The following is a 17,360-nucleotide window of genomic DNA, read 5'->3' as shown; positions in this document are numbered from 1 at the left end:
TGTTTGACGGTCATACGCAGGTAGTTGATCTAAAAATGGCCGGGTCCACGGCACCGATAAGCGTCTGTACTATGATCCTTGGAACTAATGTTAAACAGACGTGCCCCCCCCCCCCCCTCATTATTGGCCACTCCTGGTTATGGCCCTTAGGCTATGACACCGGCCTAGATTAGGGCATTATACGAGGCTAGATTAACCGTTAAAATTAACTTCCTCAAAGAATAGGCTCCAGTAACTTTTTATGTTAGATAAGAAGATCGTGCAGCCTCAAGTGTGCTTTAGCCCGCCCGAAAGAGTTCCCTTGGCGTTAATAGACGTCAAAAAAGTTTTCCTGTAGAGGAAAGCGTTCGTTAAATTTATGTTTTGAAACATTCTAGTTGTGCGTCCCAGTTATGATCATCCCATACTAACGCCGGGCCAGATTAATACGACTTCACGCGTCGCATGATTTGTTTCGTGGTTTTTGTCGATTTGTGGTGTAAACGTCTCATTTTTCAACCGTGCAGACTGTGCACGAAGCGACGGATTGCCCGGCCGGCGGGAAAATAATTTACATCTACAGTTGGCCGAAACCCAAAATGCAATCATTGTAATGTTTTAATTTATAAATTCGTTCAAATACGAATTATCAGATGATTCTGGTCTGAATAATTTAAACTTAAAATTTGTTTCCAGTTATCCATACATATGATCATTGACAAACCTAAATCAAACACTTCTTCATTATAAATGCTACCTTATTCTTACGTTTCAGGTGGAGAACTACGTTGGAAAATTTGTGGTGGTTATTTCTTGCGTAACAAAGGAGCCACCCTATTATCCACATCCGCACAATATCGTCTCGAAGGTGAGAAGCACATTTGATGAAAAACCAAAATGTACACCAGCATACACAACGATATTCTGATACATCCAAATAAAAACGTAACGTTTTAGGTATTAGGATAAATCCAATTATCCGATTGTACTTTTCATTCCGTAAGTTAGATACCTAAGGTCTAAAATACTGGGACTGACTTCCGGAATGCATTTCAGAAGTGCTTTATCTTTTCAATATAAAACTATTGATACCCTTGTTTGAGGGTTGTTGAGGTTGTAGAGCGCTCACGTACTTAACGTAACGTTCCGACATTCCTGTAAGGGGTGATGGTCTAAAAGCATTAAAATGAACGAGAATTTTTAGCTTTCATAAACTTTAATTATTTATTTAAGCAATTATTAATTAGTAATTAGGTTTCATTACATTTCTTAGAATAAAAGTAAGTGAAATAAAAATTGTTTTCGTTATATGCAGTGTATGGAAAAATACGACAATGCGCAGTTCAAAACGAATCGGTTTTTTACCGTTGATTAAGACGGTATTTAATATGGTCGTCATTTCGCAAACGATTTTAGCATACAATCAATCATATTAGTTGTATCGGATTCTGGTAATGAATGTCATACAATTTTGATAGATTATTAAGTATGATTTGTTATCCGTGAGAGCATTAGATTTTATTAAAATATGTAAAGTAACCATCAAAATTTTGCCGAAAGGTCCATGTTTCGAGCAAGCTATGCATTTGATCACATCCACGACTCTTGGAGACACCAAAAACACGTTTCATTGGGTTAGACTTAAACATTAGGACGCACATTTCTTTCACGGCAACGTATTAAAAGCTAAGGACATGTAAAGAACTCAATAAAAGTTATACTAATTTACTATATGATTCGTTTCGAAATGGGTTTTTCGAATGCTGAAAGAAAATCAAAATGTAGTTATCGTTATCTAAGCGTTTTTCAATGTTTTTTGTTGACTATCTTATTATGTCAGGAGGGGTGCAGGGATGGCGTGTACAGTAATAAATTTGATAAGACCGATATGACAGCGACCTTCACGTCACTCGGAATTCAATGCGTCAAGAAGACCGAGGTTCTAGGCAGCCTCGACGAACGGGCTAAACTCCGAATTGACCCTTTCAAAAGTAAATCAGCTGAATGTAGCAAGAACTTTTGATTATAGAATATTCAGCGATAAACTTAACATGAAGTGCCGTTAATTTAATTAAGTATACTTAAATATCAAGTATCTAAACATTATTACATTGAAAATAAATGCTTATCAGCAAGTTAGGAGATAAGTTTAAAATTAAATAACTATGCAAACTGTGTTTAAGACAGTGTCTGCTCTTCAAACTTTTGTTTCTAGACGTAAATTTTTAAATCTATGAGGATTTGCTACAACTATATTTTTTCCATTACCAGAAGTTAAATAAGGCAAATGTATGTACGTACGTACGAAATGTGAATTACAGCAAACTATGAACATCGTGCACGGCCAGGTGATATCGATCTCAACGCTGTTCGACTCTGCTTCCAGGTATTGAATATGTTTTGCACAGGCGCTTACAGTACAAATAAAATGAAATCATTTCCGAAATGCTGTTAAAAAACAACTGTCAGCATGGGTAACTTCTAAACCATATTTGTTAAAGGACGAATTTCAGGAAATCTATTGAATAACACATAAAAAAACTGATGTAATATTATCTTGTCCTGCAAGGAACAAAATGGCTCTATCATCTTACAAAGTAAAAAGAATAGACACATGCTGTCTAGAAAGGAACAATGAAATGTTATTAAATATAACTCAACCTCAATGAAGGAAACTATCGCTGAAGCTATATTTGGTGAATTTTTCATGATTATTTACAATGGTCTATTACTTATATATTTATCTAAGCATTTTCTATACAATTCAGGTATTCATCGAGCCAGAGCGTGGTTGCGGTAGATTCAATCGCCCACTGGCACCCGTCGTAAGCGACGTTATATTTGACCGCAAAGCAATGAGCGATCTACAGATCACCAAACTCAGTCATATATTGGCACCGCTACGCGGAGGACTGGAGATGATCGTTCTCTGCGACAAGGTCTCCAAAGGTGCGTTTTCACTAGGCAAAGTATCTGTGAGGCACGATTCGTTCAGGATAACCAACGGTTAAGTATTTAAATCATGGTTAAATTAGAAAAGTCCGACCGTCAGCTAAACTATTTGCGACAAAAGTTCCCATAAAGTAATAAGAAAGCTACAGACATCTGTTACGTAGGGCACTTTGGGAATCGACTACAGTGGCACTCCGCAAGTATCTCACAGAATACGAACCGCGTTTCTCGTCGGCAAAAGGAACGCTGGGGGGTAATTAACAAATTTGCTAATTTGCAGATAAAGTAAGGCCAGGGGGAACGCAAACTAACAAGTTACAAGATTTTCCCAGTATGGAGTAACGCAACTTCGTGCTTAACAACTGAATCTATGAATGAATAATCGGCTACTTGAAATAACGCATGAGTGGCACCGTCATCCTTTCAGTGCATAATTAACTTAACGATTACAGATTTACGACGGTCACACACGTTCACTGATAACATGTTGAAGCTCACAGCAAGCACTACTGACCTCTCTAATCTTTTCTTTACTTAACTAATTCTCTATAAAATGGCTATGAGAATCAACAACGATGTCACATCTGGAGCGATGAGTGTCGAGCAGCGATTTCACTCACCAAAAAATTATTGATGAGTTCGTTTACAAGTGATATAGAAATGCCATTAAGCTTTTTTTGTTCTGACATAATGATGAAATGCGGATGATCAATGGTGACTACTATTGCAAAATGGTATAAACATTTCTGTGAACCCGGATGAGGACACTAACTGCAAACGACCTGTGGCTTCAACAAGATGGGGTAATTTGCCAATCTCCTTCCTCTCAAGTTACTTGACCTTCTATGTTTCGAGTTTTACGTCCTTAATTGCCGTTAGACATTGCATCAGACGGTTGGCTCCCAGCACGAAACGGAGTGCGTCTATGCTTGGGTTCTAATCTAAACGGCAACGTATCTCTAAGATTGGCAGGTAAGTACGTTGTCCACTAGGCTATCACGGGTACAAGTTACCTGGCCCGTAACGACATTAAGTGTTCGCTTCTGGTCCTGTGATGTGACACTTACCATTTTTTTTTCATGTTCGGATATGTAAAGAGCAGTGCCTATAAAGCAACGCTGAAAAAATCTAGAGTCTCAAATACCGTATTGGTGAAATGAATGACCTCGTGAACTGATGCTGAACTATGTAGCATCATCATTTTTATTGAAATTTTTTTAATGAAAATTATACAAAACAGATCGCGGCTCCGAGGGGAGTATTTAGCTAGGATTTTTTCTATGTGTTGTGTCAGTTAAATTTTTCGCCTAGATAAAGTGAGAACGAAAACACTCGTTTATAGAAACCCATTTATGTTTCGGAGTCATTAAAACCGAATACAAACTTTTGAACCTTTAGATAGCAAAGGTAGGCTGATAACCGCACCTCACTATTTAAGGACCTTACGCAACATCTACTAAGGGGCTTAATCATGTTTGAAGAAAATATATGGTTGCATGGCAGGCGGTGATAAATCATGCCTGTGCACTTTAATTGCCGTACTGTGAGCAGGAAGGCAAAGAAGTGTTATTTTTCTACAGGGCAGTGACCCTAAGCACCGAGCGAGCAAAGGAATTAAGCAATGGCTTTTATATGCAAAATATCGTCAAGTTATTAGAAACGTTGAACCCAAATACCATTACAGATCTTTAGCTCCAACTTCATTAATGAAGTTCGTTATTGATCGTAGTGTTAGAAACCTTTGAAAAATTACAAATATTGCTTATGCCTTCAGAAAAAAGTTTTCCACCACAGAAGCCTTCGCCGTTGACATCCATAGCAGAATGTAACGGTAAGAAACTTATATCTTCAATATTAAGTCTCTTCAATGGCTGGCTACAAATAAACATGATTGAAGACATCTGTTGACATTATTATCTGTACGAGTAAGAAAAGTAAAAGTTCATATCCGCTCCTAAAAGCGACTTGGTCTGAAGGTTGCCATCAGCTAAAAGGGTTCGCATTTCGCAACCTTTGCCCGACCTATACAGTTATCTCAAGTCGACAACGATAGAACTGTTTGCCTTTCATTGAAACTCTGTAAGAGTTTACCGAGGAACGTTTTTAAACGTAATAACGCTAAGATAGATGGATTCCTATTGTAATAAGCTTTCGACTGATGTCAAATGGAATAAAGAAGTTAGCAAGAATATGTATGGCTCTTTCGGCTCATTGTGCCTCACGGTTTGTACAATACGACTAGAAAAGACACATATTCGCCCTTAAAATCTGAAGTAAGCCACGCTATATTACATTGCAGTACTGATATACTTTCGTGTTTTTTTTTTCGAGTTTATAAGCTACAATTGCGTTTACGTTTTAATGACAAATTTGCTCGATAGCTATTTTGCGTATTTATATTAAAAATTTTACTAATTGAGCACTCTTAGGTCATATGATTTCGTCTGCTGTCTCTGTTGGTCAAAACAAAAGTACAAAATGACTAAGGAAAAGGCGTAAGTTTTAGCGCCTTTTCTTTAGTGATTTTGTCGAAAAAAAAATACGTCAATGTTGGATTAATATGCTCAGGAGATATAGTTTTGAATACTTGGGGTGACTAGAAGCTGTATGTGCATGGCTCTTCTTCGGAAGCTTTTTAGAGGCGAGATCCTCATAATTAGTCAACCGCGTATCGCTTACGGTGGAAGACGATTTTTATATTCCTGTTGCCAAATTGAGGTATGATTTAAACAACTTGTCAAATATATTTGCAGATATTACCGTAGTCAGCATTAATATTTGTGACACGCGACAGCTTAGTTAAGTTCATTGCAGCCGCACGCCTTAACATTTATTTGAAAACGTTTCCTTTGCCTTCTTTTTAGTCGCTCACCTACTGTCGAAGAACTTTGTGCAATGTTTATAAAAACCGACTTTGCTGGCTCACTTTTTATTATTCCATTCAAAATCTTCCAACAAACGCTGCTTCCCGCTGGCACATATATTTGACTTGCTTTAGACTCTTCCAGCGGTTTTTTTTACTTAAGGGTGTTCAAAGACAGGGGGCAGTCGTGGTATTGCAACAAATTATAAACCCAAAGCTATCACCGACTTCAACGCGAAACATTTGTCGAACGTCAGCTTAAAACTGGCTTGAACATGTTTTTTTTTTTAACTTGCGGTACAGTTTTCTTCGTTCACGTTCGTGTAATTTAACTTTTTGAAATATCTATAATTACACTATTCGTTCCTGTGATTTAGAAAACAAACATTTCCTTTGTAACCTTAATTAATGTCGTAAAGGCTCTTGTCACTATGTTCAGCTGTCTTTTTAAGAAGAATTTTGTACCAGGATGCTGTTCCTATAGCTTGCGGTTGGTTCAAATGTTATGTGGCCACCCGTTTCTCAACTGTACGCATTAACAATATGGTCTCGGATACTTATTTAATAAAATGTGGGGTTTCGAGAAGATCAATCTTAGAGACATCTTTAATTATCTTTATAAATACACTGTTCCTCCATATTGAGGTCCATAAAAACAGATTATGATGACCTCACTCTCATAAGACGGGTTCGCAAATCATCCGCTGTGACACTAAGATAAACTGCTTAACATTAAAGAAGCTATGGCACGCTCGGCTTTTTTTCTAAACATTTCTTAAGCGGAATGTGTCTTTGGAAGTTCTCAATGATCCTCGAGAAATATCTGGCAGTTAGTGAGACAGTCGTTTGTCGTCCGTGAAGTGTTTGGCTTAATATTTACACAAAAATCAGACTAAGTTAATCATTCCCCTAAATTACGTCCAAAATGCTGCGTTTGCACTACTATACTGTCCAGTCATTAAGCTTTTCCCTCAATTAAGGTTTTCCGCAATATCTGTATTGTTTTTGACTCTTTCTTTAACCGATAATTACGTACGCTATTGTGGCTCCGAGCAAGACATTCTCTTAGCTTGTAGATTTTATGGTGTCCAGCGTGGTGTTATTTGCACCATTTATGCATGATCAAGGTCCGCTCGCACATTTTTAATAAAAAATCAATTATTACCCAGTCTGCTGTTTTATTCACAAATCCATGCGCACGTCCACCATGAACCCAATCACGTCTAAGATCTTTCGCCGTTAAGAAAACACGAATGTTCGACCTACTGAGCGCAGTACATCTCCGAAGTTATGAACACAACTACACTTAAACCACTTAATATCTGGTACGTAGAGAACCACGAAACTTTCCGCCCATAGGATTTATTACGGATCACTCAAGCTTATTTTATTTTTGCTACCTGTTAGTTTATTACATGAGGCTATCATTTCACTTTTGATTGATCTCTTTCAGGTGACTAGAGTTTGTATGTCTGGATTTGAATTGAACTGAGTTTTTTTTTTAGTCAATATTTATCTTATAATAATGAAAGTCTGAAAAACACGACAGCAAGGTGGATGTGTGTAACGTGTGTAGACGCCGATACTGTAAAATATAGACGACGAGTTTAGTAGTTTCCTATGTCTCGGAAATCTTTGTTGCTCTCTTTAGCCCCCCTCCCCATTCCATTCTCCGCCTCCCGTAGCTACTCGTTTGGACAGCTAATGGGTACATGGATTAGCCATTTGAGTGCGAAGCTCGTCCTCGAGAATCCCGATTTCTACGTTATTACTTCTTTTCTATTGCAGTATCGTAACTGTAAGCAAGCCATGCGCTAAATTAAATTGAAAACTAATACGAAACCGGTCTACGAGAAGAAAGGTTCCTTAAACAAAAAAGGATCGATGCTCCTACATCCGGTCCTAACGGATTCTATCAAGGACAGACATAATCTACCAAGGGCCGGTCCAGATCCAGTTTACTTACTCATGTAATCTACGCATTTAGGCCTGCCCACATACGGAAGAATCCTTTGGGAAGTGTAGTCCCTTGCAGGAAAACGAAAACTTCTTGTGACCTTTGCATGTTGCAGTTCGATGCATGTCGTAAGTTGGGACCAAATCAAACTTTAGCTGGGTGTTACGATACGGCTAAAGTACTCGTGGTTAGACTACACCGCTATAAAATACAGATTTCAATTTTTCACTAAACTAGGCACTGCAGTGATAGAAGTGCGGCTTTAACTTTAAAAAAGAATATACTCATATCCTAGAAGGATCTAGGTGTACTAAAGGTATACGATGTGATTTTGCAGGGAAAATGGTGCTTAAAGTTTATTTTGAGACGAATATGTTCTTAATACTAACTTTCAAGTTACTAATAGAGAAACTGGAGCTACTCAAGGAAATAAACAAAGGAATAAAATGGGTTTAAGTTGGGAGTACGGAAAAATAAACTTGGACCATGGAGCGCATTTAGACATCACTCAGGCACTATATAATATTGATCACTGAAACTGTGTGTAACTTGTTGTTTTCCCGCATGCATACTCCGAGCTTCCAAGTAAATGATCAAAATTTGTTCCGTTCAACCCAAATCGACATATTATATATATTAAAAATCAGTAATATCATTAATTAATACAACGAAAGTATACAGGTGGCCTGAATCATTGATAATGAGGTCTCATGTTTATAACCGACACAGGAGGCTCTGCTTCGCTGTGCCTATTATGTGAATAATCTTTTCTCTGAACTGTTTAACTATTCCAGATGACATCGAAGTTTACTTCTATCAGGAAGATTCGGCTGGCAATCATCTCTGGGAAAAAAAGGCGGAAATTCAGTCTGTGCACAAGCAAGTTGCGGTTTGCTTCAAAAGCCCTAATTGCTTGGACCATGTAGTGACGGAAAGAGACCAACTGTACCCTGTCAAAATCCATCTACGGCGGACCCGTGGTACGTTGTTTCGTAATGAAAAATTGTCGTTCACAAACATTTTTAAATAGTAAAAGATGGCATTTTAAACGCGTCTTCTGAAGCGGTACCACATATTCAAAAATTACATTTTGACAAATACATCGTATCGGCCTTTGAGACAACGTGGTCGCGTAGTGTAGCATTGTTTAGTGGGATCCGCTCTAAGCACCCTTGAAGGCAAGTTAAGCTCATAGAACTCCACAACACTCCTAGCAGCAGCCAAATTGAAGTTACACCATTGACGAACAAGTACCCTAAGTACAGCAGACATGATTAAGCCAGCATTGTAGCGTCGTGGCGTCGTTCGCACGATGATAATAGCATTACCGTTGAGCATTTTTTTGTAGTAAATGAGCTAGGCGAGGGCCGTGACATCTACCTGGTAAACCTTGGCGAAGGAGGTGAGATCGGTGGTGGAGTCAAGCGGAAGCGATCAGGTGCTGACCAAAACGCGCAGATGCAGGCGGCTCTCCTTGCCACGCAGGGACGGCTCCAGCCTGGTGTTGCTCCACTCGTGGTTGGAGTTCCTGTATACGGCCAACCACAGCCACAGTCTACGCAGACTTCGCACCCGTCGCATACGCCACAACCATCCCACTCTAGAGGTCACGACACCCGGCGACAGTATGCCCCCTCGCCGCACAGCGACGACAGCCCAGCCCCTTCACCTCAACAGTGGGTTATGCAGCCTTTAATACCTTCGGACTCGGCTCATGTCGTCGTTGGGACTGAACGATCAGAAAAGCCTTTCAATGGAGAACTTCCACATGGTGGCAATAATCAAGATCCAGGTGGCAGTAATTGTGTAGTTTCGCGCAAGGATCCGTTAGATGCGGTAGACGTTAACGCAGCCGCTGAAAAACTTGATTCTTTGGATATAAGTATTCCTTCAGGAATGGTAAGTCCTCGAGTAACGAAAGTTATTTGTCATTATTATTATTATTGTTACGGATCAACATCTGTGTGCGGTCATTCTATAACGTATTTCTAGCTACAAAAATAGGTAACGATGCGTATGCCATCGCACAAGTCGCTCTAGAAATTGACATTAAGGTGGAGCGCATCTTACGTTATTATTGCGATGTTCTCTTTTACACGAAGAGTTAAATATTGAAATAAGAAAAATGTCTGCTCTTGTTATTTCATTTTGTTATCTGTAGCTTTGACGATAGTCTAAGCCGAACTCCATTTAAGAAAAAAAAAAAAATATAATTCGATTAGGAAAAGAGATAATGAAAATAGCTAGATTACTTTAACTCTCAAAACTTGAAGTTGCTTCCTGCCGTAGTAACAGTTTTAAATAACGTCATCTTAAATGACGAAGATGCGCTGCTGTTGTCGTGTTTGCCCCTTGTTGGCCATTGAAGCCTAAATCTAAGGTGTAGGAACATGTACAGTATATCGATTTAGTGCATCGCGAACGTTTAAATGGCACAATGATCGACTTTCTTCTGCATAGACTCTCGTTGACTAGCAAGAACAAGGTCCACCAAAGAATGGCCCAATCCAGCTCGTACAACTTCGCAACACGTATTCCTACCAAATGACAATGACCCCCCCTTCCCCTGCCCCCCAAAAAAAAGACCTGGAATCGAAAATGCACCTGATCATTAGACCTAAAGAACTCAGCAGGGCTCTTAAAAAATAAAATTTGTGATCCAACTTATATTTGATTTAGAAGCTGACTTGGCTAGGTCGCATGATATAGCTTCTTCAAGTGAAGATAATCAGTAAATTACTTCCAGACCGGAAATGTTTTAGAATTTGACCTAGTCCAAAGAGAACTTGATACTTCTATGAATATTCCTGTAATAAAGTTAATAGAATCCTTGGAGGCGGTCTGAATGGATGGAGCTCGTACCTTAGGAATCCATATGCATCATTGGGTAATACTGTAAGTATATATTTACCATCGTTGCTCTGGAGGAGTACTCTTGCCCAGTCTGCAAGTATTGGGCAAAATAGCTTCAACGGTAATTCACTTCTGACATTGGGGTTCTCAAAAAGTACAGTCCGGCACGGTTTCAGATTCTGACCTAGGTGTTCATCCAAGACCTCGGCGTTTTATTAGTTGCCATGGAAACGCACGGCACGTTCTGCCAAATCAGATTTAGCGTCGAAGTCTTCACCGAGTTGATTTTTGCCATTTTTTGGATGCCGAACATATCTCTTTTGACGTTACACAAAGCGTGACGATTTTCTTATACATTCAGATTACACTAATCCACATCCTATACGCCCAAAAAAATAAGTAATATACGTCTAGCCGCCGCTCTAAACTGTAATTTTAGGTAGACAATGTTATTTGTCTTCTCATACCTCATCTTTTAAGCCTACAGTAGTATTAGGAGCAACGTCTTTCATGAAGTCCTTCGAAATAATGGTTGCCGACGCTCAAGTTCTCCAAACACTCGTTGCGAGACATTGTAGTATAGATTTATTATTCTCTACTGGTAGGTTAGGGATTAATAAGAAGTTCTACTACACCAATCCTAATCGGTTGATGTTGATTTTCACTAGGCCACAGCCAGTGAGCCCAAAAGGATAGTTTTCTAGGCTGTAAAAAAATATAACATGGTGAATAATATCGTAGCCCAATTTGGAATTGTCAAGGAGATATTCATCTTCTGTATTCTGTCGGTCCGAAAAGCATGTGAGCATTTTTGATGAAGGACGAAAAACTCGTGTGGCATAGTGCTACAACTACTGACACGTATGATCGATTTATAGTAAAAGCAAACATTTCCAAGTTAATATTTATCTATTTATAATGCGAGAAAATTGCTGACATGTAATTTTATTATATTTTGGTTTAATTTTTATAGATATTTAATTTATCAACTCATATTAAAGGAATAATATTCAATAAATACAGCCACTGGCTCTTGTAATAAACCACACAAAATGAACTTTTATTTAGGTTCAAATTTAAAAGCTTAAAGGACATTTTCAACCAGACGAAAGAAAGTGAAGCTGTATGTTCGATCAAAATAGTCCTGCTAGTGAAAATCTATGATATGTAATAGAGTATTCAATATGTTCATAACATCCTGGATCGAAGTGCTTACCTATGGAATAAAGTTGCTTTCGTGTATGGGTCTTTGTTTCGGTGTTGACGCAGAGAATTGAAAATCGTCATAACAGCATCACTATAATCAAAACCGATTTAGCCGTTTCCGTCGTGTTCTAATAGTCCGTTAGACTTCCCAATCTTGTTATGGTACTTCGTCATTTGTCAACAAGCTTGTTACAAATAGGTTTTCATTTACTATATTTAGACTAATTTATTGCTGCATAGAAAATCCTGAACGGAAACAATTCTATTGGACTGGTGTGACCAACGCGGGTTAATTTAAAGGATTTAGCGGAACGGTCTTCTTGTAGTCGCATAATTTGCGAGGACAAGAACACCTTTTCTTGACGAGATAATTTCCCAGCTTTAGAAGTGAAACGAAATTACTTTCTAATTGAAAAAATGTTGGACGCTGTTTTACATTCATATGTTATGTACGTACATTTTCCCCAAGCTGAAGTCCCTGTGTCATAATAATCTTGTTGGATATATATATGCGTTACGTGACTTCCTAGCACAAGACGCGTGGTCTAGTTTGGGGCCGACGAGGTGCGTATCTGCCATCGGGTTGTTTATGACCTGCGGCAGTCAGGTGCTTTGCGTCCTTTGTGAAATCTAACTTTTTCGCTATTAAACATTTTGTAAGTAAACAATGACGCGCCATTTGCAGCGAGCATTTCGGTGTAATCTAGCAACCAGTTTGCTTGTCGCCGCGGTTCCTACGCGTGCTCGAAATCCGCACAGACGGGGCCATTAGGTAAAAAGGGACCGTTTCAAGTCGTCGGTATTCGATAATGCCTCTTATCTGATCAAAAAAAAAGAACGGCCAAATAGAGTAAGCACCCCGATTTGCTCTTCTTCCATTCTTGCCCCTAGAGCAAAAATACAGTTTGTAAGTATTTATAAAATAACCAAGAATCACCTGAAATAGCCTTGCAAATATTCGCGTTAGCTCAATAGGCCCCATTGAACAGTGAATCATGTGAACCATGCATATTGGTAATCATTTCATAATCATAACGGAAGTTACGTCCTGGAACTTGTCCACAGTGGTTGGCAACTGTTCGTAAATAAACAGTTCCCTACAAGACCCGCTGGTTACTAGCCCGGGCTCCGGGCTAAAAGATGTAGCCTGTTCTCAGTTTCCGGCAATAGCGTTGGCATAGCTAACTAACTGCTCGGCAAAGGCTAATCCAGGACGACAACAATTTTAGCTTTTTTGCTGTGAACACTCCTTCAAGAAGATACATTGTAATGTGATCTGGTAGGATAATACAGCGCACTAGGTGTGTAGTTATGGATAATTTGTGGACAAGAGGTGTACACGAAGGGGACACAGGGTGGGGACACTTTGCAACTTTATTTTAGGCAAACAGCATGATGGCAGGCAAATTGAATAGCTTAACGTCGCATTCGTGCACACATTCATAAAGGCCGTCGGCCTCTAATTGGCGCTCGGTAAAATCAGTCCTGTATGAAAGGAGTATGTAATCAGCAGTCGACTTTGGTTGCAGCGGTGATCTTAGCCATACTGAAAAACAAATCAATGTTCCCAGTTTTGACCTGTTCCTCAATTAAAATCCGACCAAATAATACCGCGAAGTTGGTCACGATGCCATATTAGCCAGACAAATAAATGATGGCTTATTGTTTATATTATTCGTTTAAAGACATGTGAGCTTGAGGGAGCAATACAACGGCCTAATATGGCGAAAGTTACATCGGGTGCCACCATCTAACGTGGTTTGTGGTTATCAGATTTCTCCAGTGATCGCTAAGCAACAACTACAAGTAAACACTCTGTATATCTGACGGTTATTCGTGTTTCTATTATTATTATTAAAGGGTAGATATAAAGCATGGTGAAATGTCCACAGCAATAGGAAAGGTTTATTTTTCACTGCGTAGTTACGTTTCTTAGACATTGTTGTTTGGCTGTTTCAATTTTAAGACCTTCTTTTTATCGATAATAAGAAACTGCTTTTTCAATTTGCCTTTTCACTTTCTTTGATCTCATTCGCAGAGCTTCATTAGTAACAGCGACATAAATCTAAACAACTTAAACATGGCGGATCTACAAATGTCGGGACCAACAGCCACTCCAGTGATTTTGTCCAATGTTCCACTCGACAGCAATCTTTCGTGCCACCTCGCGGTCGCTGGGCCACTTACTACCGCCAACGGAAATCACCCGGGCGAAGTTGGCGATGACACTTGTCCTGGAGCCGTTACCAGTAACCTTACGTTGCCTGGCAATTTTTCAGAATCGATGTTCGAGAGCGGCACCAGCATCAATCAGCTTGATCTACTAAACTCAGGACAGCTCCGCCAATTGAAACAAGAAGAAGAATAAGTGCACTGCAGTTCGAGCATAGACCCACCATTGTAATCTCGCCTAAGCTGAATAGTCTTTTATGAACAGGTGGGCCAGTGTGGTTTACCACTGTAGCGAAGCAGGACGAAAAAGACCTTAAGGCTTGCCGCGCTGAATAGGTCTCTAGGGTCAAAAGAGCGGTCAAGAGTTCATTTATGTTCCGTTAGCATGGAATATAATTAATCGGATCTGCCGTTTGGCTCAGACATCGTTGTCGACAGATATGTTTTTACGCATGTTATAAGAAAAATTTACAAAATGGTCGTAAGTTCATATTTGTTATTGCTGTGATTGTCTGATAGACGAAGGTATTAACTTTCTCGAAGTTGCTTTATATTGAGACAGCTTATCATTTTGAATGTTGGCAATATCTTGATGCATTCTACACCTGATATGCCAAATGCATTCAAGATAGTTTTTATTATCTTATCTGTCAGCTGTAAACGTACATCACAATGTTTCAGTTGGAAACGCAACACGAATACAAAGAGTTAATATAAGCAAAGTAAAGCTAATACATGGACGCCAGACAGCTCTTTGTCAAAGTAGGGCTCAAGTCAGTTATGTTTGACAAAGTGTTGATTGCACTGTTTTTCCAGTAGGCATTATTTCGAAAACTAGAGAACTCATAGATCCTACCTTTAAAATTACCTTACCTGCTCATAAGCTAGCTGGAATTTTTCGAAGCAGCTCATCCTGATTGGTTGTAGAGAAGTGTGGGCCTTTACCCCCCGCTCTATCCGTCCATCCACTGCTGATAATTCGTAGTTTGGAGAACTGTGAAGGCCACGTCGAATTTTTTTGCAACTAGTGTCATGCAAAATGTTCTTTTTACTTTCTTATTTATGTATGAGTAATTATATGACGCGAAAACATACTATATTTAGCTGGAAAATTAACTCCCAGGGACCAGACTCTCTTTAGGTTCTATTTCGGCCGTCGGGCCCGCCAATGCAGGTCGGACTCGACGGTTTGCCCCTTTCAAACATGTGGGCTAACGTGACGCAATCTGTCGGAAGTGCCTTATTTCTATTGCCTTATGCTAATTATTATTTTGTTAAATAATCTATTGACGTTGGGAAACGACAACAGTTCGCACTTGTTACGATGTTAGAAATTTATTTCTGAAGAAATCGTAATTATTTAATGCTTCAAGTAGCTTATTTTCTGCCTGTGAATACTGACTACGTGTGTTGTGACGGCTTATTATTTTCATGTTCCATTGAGTTGGGCCACTTCTAAGCAGTTACTTACTGGTCTCAGATAAGCTACGTTTATCAATAACAATACTCTACACAGACTGTGGTATAGATCAGAGAGGGAAATGATGTGGCCGCGTCTATGACCCTTTGACGAACTATAGCGCGACAATCATTGCAAATGTGTGCCGATGATCTTGTTACAATGTTGATACTGTTTTGACCCAAACAGTGCCAACGTACACCCGCGTCGAAACGAAGGGTTTGTAGAATATTTTTGTAAATAATATTTCACGTCAAAACTAGTGATCGTGGAAATTCTAGGAAGGTTTGAATCAAGCTGATTTATAAGCACATACATATACATATAAATCTATATATACATGTATATACACGGAAGGTCCGGGTCTACCTATTCACAGCTCTTTCTACAATAAGCCAGGATGTATCGCCTTGTTGTGCGTAAAACAGAATCATAGACAGTGTTAAATCTGCTTCTCTTTACAATGTCCCGTCGACGTACAAGCCGAACCGTGGCTTGTTCTTCTGCTTTGGAAAAGCGGTACATTTACGGTCGCCTAGAATTACACATTTTTGAGCTAGCGCGCTAAAGAGCGAAGCTGATGCGGAATTTCTACGAATGAGACTTTGCTAACTTACTAAAAATAGGCTACACAAGATAGCTTTTTCTCAGCATCTACAGAATTCATTCAATGTAACCTATAATAAGAAATGTTTTTCTGGCTCTACCGTATATAAAAACGACTAGAAAGTGGAGGGGCCACGTGATCTTTGGCAATTCCTTTGGTTCTCCCTGCCGGTCCTTTCGATTTCAGAGAAGGCGAAGTAGCGTTCCGTAAAAAATATTTATAATACTCTATTTGCAAAGCTGCCTCTATGGGCGACTGCTACTTGCATACCTAGTACTAAATGCTGGATTTTCTGCTGTGTGGGGTTCGGGCACACTAGGATGTAACTGTTAGTCCTAGTAGCGTTTACAGGAAACTGATGCGTCGATTGGGGATTTACCAAGCGCATTAATTTTCCTCGAATAAACTAACAGTTGGAGCCCACACCTGTCGGCAAAATTCTTCCAATGTAAACTGTTTGGATCTTTCAAGGCTGCAAGTCTCCAAAATCATAGGACAGGTAGTAATTGGGTACCCAGTGTATATATGTGTATATTCGATGATTCTATATAACTAGTAGGAAAAATTATAATCAATAAAAGCTATTTGAATATCAGCTAAACTGTTTTCTGCGCTATTATTTCGCTTCTTGCGTCACACGTTGCACGACCCGCCAGCGCTGGTTCGAAAAAACATATACGAGTCGTCGTCGTCGACGACGACGACGACGACGGCCCTTTTTTCCAACTATTTGCCTTACGATGGCGTGCGACCGTGATGCGGTAAGTTAAAGAAACTTGCTTTCCTTCAAATACCTGACCTTGGGTAGCACTAATGATACCTTACATATTGATTACCGTTCTGTTTTTTCCAAAGTATAGAAATTTGCTTTTAGTTTTCAAAAAGCTTTTAGTTGTGACTGGCTACAAGTATCTATTGCATTTATCATCAATCCATAAGTTCATTACTGTTCTAGTGAAATGTCGCACTTTCTAGCTGACGATCTAGTTTAGCCAAGGGCTCAGCGGGCAAAAACGATAGGATGAGTTGAAGTAACCGCGCAGGCGGCTGGCCAACCCAAGAAGCAAACCATTGCACGATCATAACAGAACCAAAACTGACTCGACATTGAAGTAAAACGGCGGCCCAATTCATTTTTTGTTGGATAACACAAGCTATTTGTATCGTTTTCATTAATAGGAAACACTCACACTTAACACTACCAGCGAAGCTTTAGAAGAATTTTGAGTACTTTTCGAGCTTTACCCTACCAGCGGAGATCTGATAGATACAGCGTCTTTGAGTATCTACGACTGTTACCTGATTGAGAATA

General features: G+C 39.3%; 1 protein-coding gene across 9 annotated transcripts in view; it reads left to right on the top strand.

Moving 5' to 3' along the window:
- LOC111252088 (transcription factor p65-like) overlaps positions 1-16,649 on the top strand; it is a 52,395-nt gene extending 35,746 nt beyond the window's left edge. For all 9 annotated transcript variants that reach the window (XM_022809489.2, XM_086991655.1, XM_022809494.2 and 6 more), the window contains 7 exons: positions 755-847; positions 1,820-1,970; positions 2,301-2,365; positions 2,748-2,928; positions 8,546-8,731; positions 9,100-9,650; positions 13,849-16,649. In XM_022809489.2, coding sequence (XP_022665224.1) covers positions 755-847; positions 1,820-1,970; positions 2,301-2,365; positions 2,748-2,928; positions 8,546-8,731; positions 9,100-9,650; positions 13,849-14,178 — 1,557 coding nt within the window. In that variant the 3' untranslated portion in view covers positions 14,179-16,649. The remainder of the gene's footprint in view (positions 1-754; positions 848-1,819; positions 1,971-2,300; positions 2,366-2,747; positions 2,929-8,545; positions 8,732-9,099; positions 9,651-13,848) is intronic.
- Positions 16,650-17,360: the final 711 nt, after the last annotated feature.

Source organism: Varroa destructor, unplaced genomic scaffold (genome assembly GCF_002443255.2).
Source record: "Varroa destructor unplaced genomic scaffold, Vdes_3.0 BEIS01000005.1, whole genome shotgun sequence".
Classification (NCBI taxonomy): domain Eukaryota; kingdom Metazoa; phylum Arthropoda; class Arachnida; order Mesostigmata; family Varroidae; genus Varroa; species Varroa destructor.
Note: the sequence above shows the minus strand (reverse complement) of the source record. Positions and strands in the feature narration are given on the sequence as shown.